General features: G+C 43.2%; 1 protein-coding gene across 1 annotated transcript; it reads left to right on the top strand.

The window, feature by feature from the left end:
- The first annotated feature begins 3,915 nt into the window (after positions 1–3,915).
- Positions 3,916–8,528, top strand: FUT4 (fucosyltransferase 4). The gene has a single exon (XM_077173977.1). It carries the CDS (start codon positions 3,950–3,952, stop codon positions 5,156–5,158), a length of 1,209 nt encoding a protein of 402 aa, XP_077030092.1. The 5' UTR covers positions 3,916–3,949; the 3' UTR covers positions 5,159–8,528.
- Positions 8,529–11,203: the final 2,675 nt, after the last annotated feature.

Here is an 11,203-nt window from a genome sequence, read left to right as displayed (position 1 = left end):
CTAGATGAAGGCACAACTATCTTTACTTTCAGCAGTGACAATAATGAATACCCAATTAAAATGTATTTCTGCTATTACCCATACTGGGAGGGTTTGAAGACAGCAGCAACAAAACAGTCAGATCTGTGATTTGTAAAAATTCTAAAATATATCTCAAATATACATTTCATCTTACTATAGATATAAATTGTATAAAGATTTTTGAACTAGTGGACTACATACAACACGTAAATGTAAACATATATGTAGCTTCCACAGCAGCAGGTGTAACAGGAAAATTAATTTAAGGTGACAATAATACTCATAGAAATGATTTAGGCTACTGTTCTCTCATGTTGAAATGATTAAATTCTAATTTGCCACAATAAACCAAATATTATGATAGTTCTGAATATCTGTGTTTTATATACAACCACAACTTACTGTGGATTTCAGTAATAGCTTTTTTTAAGATACAGAGAGATGTAGAGCTTTAGCTGATGTTGTGTTGAGGAATACAAAAAGCCATGTTTTGATTTCATGCTAAATAATTCAACAGATTTGTCTCGGTATAACAATCATCTTAATACGGACGCCACTGAAGTTCAGATGAAAGTCACACTGAAGTTTCACTGTGAGACTGCAAAAAATCAAAAGTAACTAGGCAACTCTTGCTGTGAATCATCACAAGGGAATTTTTTTGGGGGGGGTGGTTTGTCTTTCAAATTTGTCACTATTTGGCTTATAAAGATTTCCATGTTACATTGCTATGAAACATTTCATAAATGCTGAATTAAGGTAAACATTTTTGTTGACTTACCATAGGCAGGATCAAGCCTTGCATCATGAATGTAACTGGTCAGGCTTTGAATTTGGAATGCTTAGCAGTGAATGCTTAGCAGCAATGGAAATGAAAGCATGACTAGAAAAAACTCCTCCAAAGTCACGTATCAATGCTGAAAGCTCCTGAAGAAAAATAGGAACTGTCATTGCAGTTGATATGATCAAATTTATTGAGTGAATCAGAATTCCAGAAGACAATTGAGTTCTCCCACTCACTTTCACAAGTCCCAGATTTCTCATATTATCGGAAAAATGTTTGAATAAACAAAATAACTAACAGCTGTGGGTTTCAACCATTTTGAATCCTTGATTAATGCAGACTAGGGATTGTGTTCATTTTATGTAGTGTTCATTGTATCAGATGGGCTCTGGATTGAATCTATGTACAGTTTAAGGCTTCACAGGATTCTGCTCTTCCTTAGAAGGATGAGCATTTCTGTATTTTTTTTTTTTTCAGTTTTCTTCTATAGCTTTCCCATAGTCCCATTTTGTGACTAAAATCAGTTATTTATCAGGACAATCAGACATTGCTAGTGCCGGCAATGATTCACCTCATCCACTAGGGAGGACTAGTGTTCCCTGGAGATCCCTTCCAGCCAACTCTGTATGTTGAAACAGGCAGCCAGCTACTAACTCCAACCACAGCTGTTGGCATTTCTTATATTTTATGAGTGCTTGCAGCATGGACTATGGACATACTGTGTACACAGTATGGAATGACTATGTGCAATAGGTTTATGGATGTACATGACTTAGTTTCTAACCTAACACCACCCTCATACACAACTGTGCTTTGTTTTTATGAGACCTGGATCACTTTTCTTACTTCTTACTTCTTGACTTACTAGAGTTAAGTCACAGGGCCTTGACATATGTATTATGTAAAATCTGAAATCCAAACAGTCAGTGAGAATTTATGCCTGATGTAACTCTGCTGCCTTCAGTAGATACAGATGAGAGGACCTTGGATTGACAGCTGTTGGATACAAGCTTGTGAAATGTCAGAGTTGGAAACTTGTTCAGTTCTGTACTAACACTGTCTGAACTGTGTGAGTCAACAACCTTGCAGTTCACTGAAGCAAATTGCTTAGGAAAAAAGTTTTGAGCCTATGTGAGGCAGTTTTTCACAGCAACTCTGTGAAGCAGAGCTGGAAAAAGTAATTTTCTGGTAATCATGAGGTTTTGTAGTTTTTAAATAACTGTGAGATTTTAAAGTAAGCATGTATGATTCTAAGAAAGGTGTAAAGGAGCAAAAAGAACCCTCTTTTAAAATTTATGTTCCTTTAGTTTTCCAAATTGTTACTCCTCATAGAGGTGCTTGAAACAGATTGAATTTAAAAGGAATTCAAAGCTATTGTGGCAGCTGCCACTTTTTTTTTTTCCTAAATAAGTGACTTATTCAAACTTGCTCTCAGCTTCGCTCTCTAAATTACACCTGTTCTTAAAAAAATTCCCTGCATCTTCCAAAGTACTTTCCTGTGAGGCCATATGATACAGCATGTAAATCATAGCTCAGCTGGTGTGGGAAAACCCTTTTGCCAGAGTTTAAAACCTCTGTCTGTTTCAGGTGTGGACTGGAAGAAATAAATGAGAATGCACATGGGAAGCAGCAGAGCAGTCCTGCTTTCTCATGGGCAGTAGGCAGGGGAGACCTGAGACTGTGCCAGCCTTTGTGATGTGAGTGGGCAGGGTTCTCCTCCCTGTGTGGCCCTCTGCCCCGTGCTCCTACATGTGCTCATGTATGGGGTTTGTGTGGCAAGGTTCTGCTAGTGATGGGGTGACAGGCCTGGCTTCTCTGAGAAGGTGTTAGAAACTTCCCCCCATGTCTGGTGGAGCCAATTCCAGCCAGCTCCAAAACAGACCCATGCTGGCCACGGCTGACCCCATCCATGATAGCAATAGCACCTTTGGGATAATGTATCTAGGAAGGAAAAAAGTTACTGCACAGAAGCAATTGCATCCGGAGAAGAGAGGAATGAAAATATGTGAGAGCAGACACCACAGTCAGTGCAGAAGAAAGGGATGGAGGTGCTGCAGGGGCTGGAGCAGAGATTCCCCTGCAGCCTGTGGTCCATGGTGAGGCAGGATGTTCCTGGATGGAGGACCTTATGCCAGAGCAGGTGGATGCCCATAGACCGCTCTGCTGCTGGGCAGGTTCCTGGCAGGATCTGTGGCCCCGTGGAGAAAGGAAGCCCACGCTGGGTTTGCTGGCAGGACTTGTGACCCCACTGGGGACTGGCGCTGGAGCAGCCTGTTCCTGAAGGGCTGCACCCTGTGGAAGGGACCCTCACTGGAGCAGTTCATGAAGAACTGCAGGCCCTGAGAGGGACTCACGTTGGAGAAGTTCAAAGGACTGTCTCCCGTGGGAGGACCCACACTGGAGCAGGGGAAGGGTGTGAGGAGTCCGTCCCCTGAGGAGGAAGGAGCAGGAGAGACACCATGTGATGAACTGACTGCAGCCTCCATTCCCCAACCTCCTGCGCTGCTGTTGGGGAGGAGGCAGAGTGATTGCGAGTAGCATTGAGCCTAGGAAGAAGGGAGGGGTGGGGAGAAGGTGTCTTTCAATTTTGGTTTCATTTCCCATTACCCTAGTCAGATTTTATTGGCAAGAAATTAAGTTAATTTCCCCAAATCGGTTTTGTTTTGGTCGTGACTGTAACTGCTGAGTGATCTCTCCCTGGCCTTAGGTCGATCAGAGAGCCTTTCGTTGTATTTTCTCTCCTTTGCCCTGCTGATGAAGGCGGAGACAAAGCGGCTGTGATTAACCCCCGGCACCAAGCCGGGGTCAACCCACCAGCGTGCCAGGCTGCGGGCACCCCGAGACCCCTTGTGAGCGTCCCTACAACCTTTCCCGTGCGTGCTGGGGCCTGGGCTCTCACCGGGGATGCCTCCTGAGTGCGGAGACACAGATTCCCTCTGCGGCCCCGACCGGGCATGAGCAGCCGAGCGGCCCGGGGCCGCAGCTCCCTGGCTGCCGCACGGGGGAGGCGGGGAGGCCGCGAAACCCCGCCAGGGGCCCGAGTACCGCTGTCCCCGAAGGCGGAGAGGCAGGGCCGCGGCGGGCGGGGCAAGGCGGCACCAGGGGCAGGGGGCGGCACCGGGGCCTGGAGGCGGAGGCCGGGCGGGCATGGCCGGGAGAGGCGGTGGCACCGACACCTCCCCGCTACCGGGGCCGGGGGTGGGAGCAGAGCGGCGGCGGCGGCAGCAGCCCCAGCCCCAGGATGCGCTGCCCGGCGCCGGTGCCCTGCGGGGGGCAGAGCTCGGGCAGCGGGCGGCGGGGATGGAGGCGGCCCTGCGGCGCTGCTGCTGCTGCTGGCGGCGGCGGCTGGGCGGGCGGCGGTGCGCGCTGGCGGCCGGGCTGCTGGGAGCCGCCGCCGCCGCGCTCGCCCTCTACTCGGCGCTGCCCGAGCCGGCCCGGGCGGAGGGCGAGGTGGTGACCGTGCTTCTGTGGTGGGAGCCCTTCGGCCGCCCGCGGCGCCTGCCCGACTGCCGGCGGCGCTACAACATCAGCGGCTGCCGCCTCAGCGCCGACCGCAGCCGGTTCGGCGAGGCGCAGGCGGTGCTGTTCCACCACCGCGACCTGGCGCGGCACGGCGCCGAGGGGCTGCCCCGAGGGTCCCCGCCGCGGCCCCCGCGCCAGCGCTGGGTGTGGATGAACTTCGAGTCGCCGTCTCACTCGCCCGGGCTGCGGGGGCTCGCCGGGGTCTTCAACTGGACCATGTCCTACCGCCGCGACTCCGACGTGTTCGTGCCCTACGGGTACCTCTACGTCCCGCCGGCGCCCCGAGCCTTCATCCTGCCCCGCAAGACGCGGCTGGTGGCCTGGGTCATCAGCAACTGGAACGAGGAGCACGCCCGGGTGCGCTACTACCGCCAGCTGAAGGAGCACCTGCCCATCGACGTGTACGGGGCGCGGGGGCTGGCGCTGGCCGAAGGCGGCCTGGTGGAGACCGTCTCAGCCTACAAGTTCTACCTGGCCTTCGAGAACTCCCAGCACACCGACTACATCACCGAGAAGCTCTGGAGGAACGCTTTCTCCGCCAGCGCCGTGCCCGTCGTCCTGGGACCCCGCAGGGCCAACTATGAGCGCTTCATTCCCCCCGATTCCTTCATCCACGTGGACGACTTCCCCAGCCCCCGGCTGCTCGCCACCTACCTGAAATTCCTCGATAAAAACAAACCCAACTACAGGCGGTACTTTGCCTGGAGGAAGAAGTACGAAGTCCACGTCACCTCGTTCTGGGATGAGCATTTCTGCAAGGTCTGCGAGGCTGTTAGGACAGCTGGGAATCAAATCAAGACTGTTCAGAATCTGGCCAGCTGGTTTGAAAGCTGATGCTCCGGGCCGGGTGAGGCTTGCCTGGACAGCCTGGGCCAAGTGTCAAGATGTCAGGAAGGATGATTCTCACAGGGATCATTAGCCCAGGTAGTCGGCATTAGCCACAGGAGACTGGCATCAGTTGGAGAAGCGTACAGATACAGGAAAACAAGCTGTGAAAAGCCTATGAAAGGAAGACTTTTATTAAAGAGAAAATGATGAAGGTACAAAGAGACATTATGCCAGATGATTTTCCTAAAGAGCAAAGTTAAATTTCCAGAAGTTGTACAGTTACAGAACTTTTAAATTTCTGCACAGCTCAACATAAATATCTGATGCCAAATTCCTCAGCTGTACAGCTGAAACCAATTTTCATGGCTATGACAACTTCCTGGACCGTGAAACTTTGCTCACAGAAGACACATGATCAGTGCTGGTTTTCTGTAATACTAAGACAAAAATGAATGTTTTAAACTGTTTTTTATGCGTGTAGAAGCTATTTACAGGCAAATTCTGAGCCGCAAGTGTTGAATGTAAGAATCTGATGATACAGTAACACCTTTTAGCTTGAAATTGCAGCAACTAGTTAATAATGCTTTGAACCAAATAATTGTTCTGTTTAGGAAACAGTGTATGGGGGGGACTGAATCTGAGTGGACAAACAGCTCAGATGATGTAAAGTATTTCTCCTACTACCTGCTGAAACCATAGGCATGTTTATCCTGTATGACAGTAGATTGGAACTTTAAGTACAGGAAAACAAAGACTGTAAGGAAGAAAGTTGGAACACTTCCACCCTCCCTTTATTCAGGAATTAGAAAATGTTTACAGATACCTGCATGTTTTTCTCTGCAAAATTATTGCCATACAGGAAAATTCAGGGAAAAGCTCAGAATTGCAGGGGTTTTATTGCTGTATTGAATATATATACAGAAAGGCTATCTTTTTTCTCAAGTATCAGTAGACAGTGCTGTTGTGTAGCAACTCTTTCAATTTTTGGCATGCATTTAAAAAAAATTCTGCTGGAGGGCAGACTAGTCAGAATGTTGTTTTGTTGTTTTTAAAATCATAATTACCAAAAAAATCCCCAAACTCCCAAATCGCTTCCATTCAGAAAGAAAATTACTGTAGAGAATAAGATCTACATTGTTGGTAAAGTACGGCTTGTGTGAGGAAAGAATACGAAAAGGGAAGGATTTATTGTTTTCCTTTGGTTTTGAGGTCTTTTTGTGGCTCAGTTTTTTAATCAATACATAGGTTCTTAAGGTAGAACTCCCTTTGCTCAGTGCCTGTCAAGCAATATTTACAGGAGTCATTCCCTTTTAGACTTCCACATTTTGCTGGAGCCATCCTAGCAGTGGATGTAACATGTAATCTTGCTCTGCCAAAGCCAGATCTTTTGGTTACATGTAATCTTGCTCTGCCAAAGCCGGAAAGAAACTTTAGTTACAATTGCACATCCTTGCCAAGCTCAGCCTCCCTGTCTTTTGCAGCTATGAAGTTTGGTGACAAAAAAAAATGGCAACCTACAGGAGAGAGACTTGCCCATGTGAATAAGATATTCATTCTGCTGCTTTTTAGTCCATGGAGTTACTCAGAGACTTAATTCAGAATGAAATCATGAGCACAGAACATGTGGGAAAAGAAGACAGTCAGTTGCAAATAAAAGATGGGCATCAGAACAGGCAACCTTGCTGGCATTTGTGAGTCATATTTAGGTTAGGAAAGGATTAGATTTGATTTAAGCTCTACGGGATGTTGGACGAATGCTTTTAAGATGTATGAACTGGCAGTCTACTGTAATTTATTTCTAGTTAGATGTTCCCCATGATTAGGTAAGCATGGAACCAAGGATTATTGGGAAAAAACTAATAATAATGAAGTTCATTAATAATTTGCACATTTTTACCAGTTCAGATCTTGCAGGCTTCTCCAATTATTCCCTTCTGCTTTTGTCAAGGAGGGGGTTGGCTGAAAGTACTTGATGAACCTTTCTGTTGTCAATGCCAGAGTTGCTGTAGAATATTTATTGGGAAGGGAGTGAAAACAATCTATGCAATGTGGGATGTAGTAGGGATGATTCCTAATGCTGCACTTTCACTCCAAGAAGTATAAAGTGATCGTTTAAAGTAAAAGAGTGTTCTTCATGACATGGTCATCTGTTTCTTTATCAGTAGTTACTACTGCCATAATACTGGGTTTGATATTTTTAAAACTCCAATATAGGTATAGTATTAACAGTAATACCCAAGTGTCAGGATGATAGGTTCCCTCTTTTCCTTTGAATGTATAGTATTTTTTTTCTGTTCAGTTTTTACCAGAGTTTGCAGAACTGTATACAAAAGCCTAATCTTAAAAGTAAAGAAATTATATTTAAGATTGCAATACTTTTTATCAGTCTGCTGAAACCAGTGCATTTTTTTCAGTCCTCCTAAATTTTGCATTTTGTGAAAGTTTCCAGGCACACAGTTCTTCTGTATAATCACTAGTAATGCCACATGCAGAAGATCAGGCTGCAGGAGCATGGGAATTTCCAGAGATTGCAAACATTAATTTTCTTCTCCACCTCTCTAAAAAAAGAGTTGAAATCTTTGAGGGAATATTTTTGTAAAATTCAGAAAAGAGCTACAAAGCAATTAAAGCATAGTTTAGGTAAAGTGGTCAAAATTGCACAGTATTTGTAAATTGTACATTGAGGGTTTTCAAGAACTGTATAGTGAAAACTGCAGATTTGTAGTAATTGCTGCAGAGCACTTGCATTGGGAGAAGAGAAGCCTTTTCTAATTTCATCATTCTTACACGGGTGTTGCAAATTTGTGGCATCCCATTTGGGAGGAAAGTCAGTCCAGGCCTATAGCTGCTGAAGTCAGTATTACAGAATTTCTCTGGTTTTTGGTCATCCACACCATGAGCTAAGAGTGTATTGTTACAGGCAAAGGACTGGCTTTTGTAATGCACTTTGTAGAGCTCTAGTTCAATGATAAATTTAAAGTTTGCCTGATTGAACTGGTTTGTACATTGAGTACCAAGGCATTGCAGATGATGTATACAATCCAGTTATAAAAATTGGGGAAAGCTATTTTCTTTTTTTAGTAGAAAAATTTCCTTGAATACATTTTGGAAATTTTTTTATTCCATGCCTTAAAATATTGGAGTGGAGGGAGAGAAAGGAAGATCATTATCTTCTGAGCTTTATAAGAAGACGAATTACCATTACTTTTTGGTTATGATGTAAATGGAATAGAGAATTATGTGATCCCTCAAATTGCATATTGTATCTCAGGGAATTTTATACTGTAAGGTGTCTTGATCTTCATAGAATGAAGTAACTTTATATTAATGATATATATTGACACTCAATAAAATTAAAAGAAGTAGTGCAAAATGACCCTATTTTTTATTCTGTTGTCTGTGTTATGAAAGCTGAAGAAAACTGCTTTTTAAAGAGAATGAATGTCTTCTCATGTTGGTTTAATAAATAAAAGTGGCTGATTGTTCTCAGAGCAGTCAGACTGTCTGAGGTTAGGCATGAAACCTGGTTCTGCCAGGAGAAAAATATTTTCATAGGAAACGCTGTGCTGAGTTATTTTCTATATGAAAAGGTGCATTTATTGAAGTTGGGTGTTGGAAAAACATCATTTCAAACAAAATAAAAAAAAAAAACAAACTTTCTCTTGACCTACAGAGAATTTGAATGTGGTTGGATTCTTTTTGCCCCCCCTAAATTTCAGAAAGAGACTATGTTTGTTTTGGTATTCAGCATGTAGTGCTTTATCTTCCTTTTTAGCTACAGCTTTTTTTCCACGGTTGTTCATGGTTGTTTTCAACTGAACAACAAAAGACCAAGAGCCAAAAGCTGTTTTCCCTAAGCTTCTGTTAACACTGATTGCTGCACAAGTGATGGCTTACCCCTCTCTTTACTCATCTTCTGTACAGCTTAGTGCACACTATTGAGAAAGCATTTCTGGAAATTCCTGCCCAGCCAGGAAGGGGGCAGAGCTACAGACATTGCTTTTCCTTGTATCTTTCTCACATTTAACTTTTCTAAGTAGAGCTTAAACTGACTGCTTGCTTAGTTCTGCCTGAGGGGGGAAACATTTTTTTAGCTCATTTTCCAGATGGCTCTGAACACTGGGTTTGGGAAACTGGTTAAATATTTTTCTGACAAATATTAGGTACCATTTGTTCAAGCTTGTTTGGTGAGTGAGTGAGTTATGCCTGATTAAACTCACACAGCTCTCTATCCAACAGCCATATAAAATGGTGTTTAAGAGAGTAAATAACTCTTTGTAGGGTGCACAGACCTGACTCAATCTAAAATCTGTTGACGAGAACACAGTGACTTAATGTGGATTTAAGTGGTGTTTAACTAAAGATAGCTCAGGATCCAAGTATAACAGCCCGTTTTTAATCAGTAAAAAAACCCCAAGTCATTATTTGAATAACTTGCCTGTAACCCGCTTGGTTTATGTAACCAACTCAGTTTAACAATTTGCATAATTATGTCTTTTCTTCTGTGTGGTCATTTAAAAAACAATACCCCAGGGCAGAATTTCTGTGTCTTCTTTGCATTCTGAAGATTTATGTTTTTTTAATGGCCTTGAGCTAAATACTTAAGCCTAATTTTCACACAATGGCAGCTGTTCCTGAGAGTCTCACCCTGAAATTATCTGAGTTAAAAAAGTTAAACCTGTTTTTGAGGAGTGCTTTGAGAGCTGCAGGGATTTCTCACTGCTGGCACTACAGGTGCTCAATGTGTTCAAGAAGCATCAAGAAGCTGTGACCCCCTTTTAATTGAAAAATTTTTCTTAAGGAGTATATACTTTTCTGAATTCCTTCAATGATTTTAGGTCCTTATAATTGCATGGGTTTAATTTTTGCAACAGATTTAAAACTGGATTTATTTCAGGAATACTCTATTTTAATAATATTCTTTTAATAACTATGAAAAATGGTCCCAAATTTGGAACTTGAATTTTTCTCTATTTATCAAAACATCTTTTGAAATTTATCAACCCATAGGTTGGCTGTACACATTATGGAAGAAAATTCTGCATTTGCATCCTTGAATTTGTCATTGATGTAAAAGATGCTGTAGATATTTTGGATTATGAGAAGCTCATAAAACAGGAAAACAGAGCATTAGGAATGCCCAAGCTGTGGCCTATGATGGCTCTGAGATCCTGATCACATGAATGCTTATGACTGGAAATTGGCCATCTTGCTTTTAAGCAGAAGGCAGAAAGATGATTGCAAATAAAAAGCATAGATTATCAGATTGTGAATATATTTTGGTGCATTTGTAATGCTGCCAAATATCTTTGTATAGTATAAACATGATTAATTTATTTGAAGCAAGCACAACATGACTACGTGAAATACAGCAAAATAATTGTCCTAAAGGCAAAGCTGGATTCAAAATGGAAAAATGATACTGGAAAAAAACCCAAACTCATGCAATTGTGGGAAAGCATGGGTGGACATTTTAAATTGTTAAGTGGAAACAAACAGAGAATGTCCTTGGAACTGCTGACTCTAGCCCAAACTGAAACCAGAAAACATAGGTTCAGAATCATGCTGGTACTCATGCTTACATCTACTTCTGAATAGGAATGGCCTCCTGAAATTAAGGCAGAGCTCTGAACATTTTTATTCCCCTTCCAGTCCCAAGTGTATGTTTTGTTTGCCTTATTGTTGGTTTCCCTTCTCTGTCATCCACGTTTTCTTCAAATGTGCACAGACCTGAGGATGTCTTCTTTAATGTCTTATTACTTTACAGAAGGAGAGCTAAGAGGAGATAAGTAATATATGGATGGTTGCTGAAAATTTTGGTTGTATTTTGCAAGAGTCCTGGGGTAAGATCAAGTAAGCAATACAAGCTGAATACAAAACAGAGAAGCATGTTTTAGGGCAGCATCTTGTTGGACACCCCAGCTTGGTCTGAAACATCTCATCAGGTTTTAAGACTGAGACTTTATGCTGTGAGTTTTCTATTTAGTGGTGAAAATTATTGTATCCCCAGATTGTCCCATTGATGTATTATCTCAGAATCAAAGAGTCAAA

This window comes from Agelaius phoeniceus, chromosome 2, assembly GCF_051311805.1.
Source record: "Agelaius phoeniceus isolate bAgePho1 chromosome 2, bAgePho1.hap1, whole genome shotgun sequence".
Classification (NCBI taxonomy): Eukaryota; Metazoa; Chordata; class Aves; order Passeriformes; family Icteridae; genus Agelaius; species Agelaius phoeniceus.
Note: the sequence above shows the minus strand (reverse complement) of the source record. Positions and strands in the feature narration are given on the sequence as shown.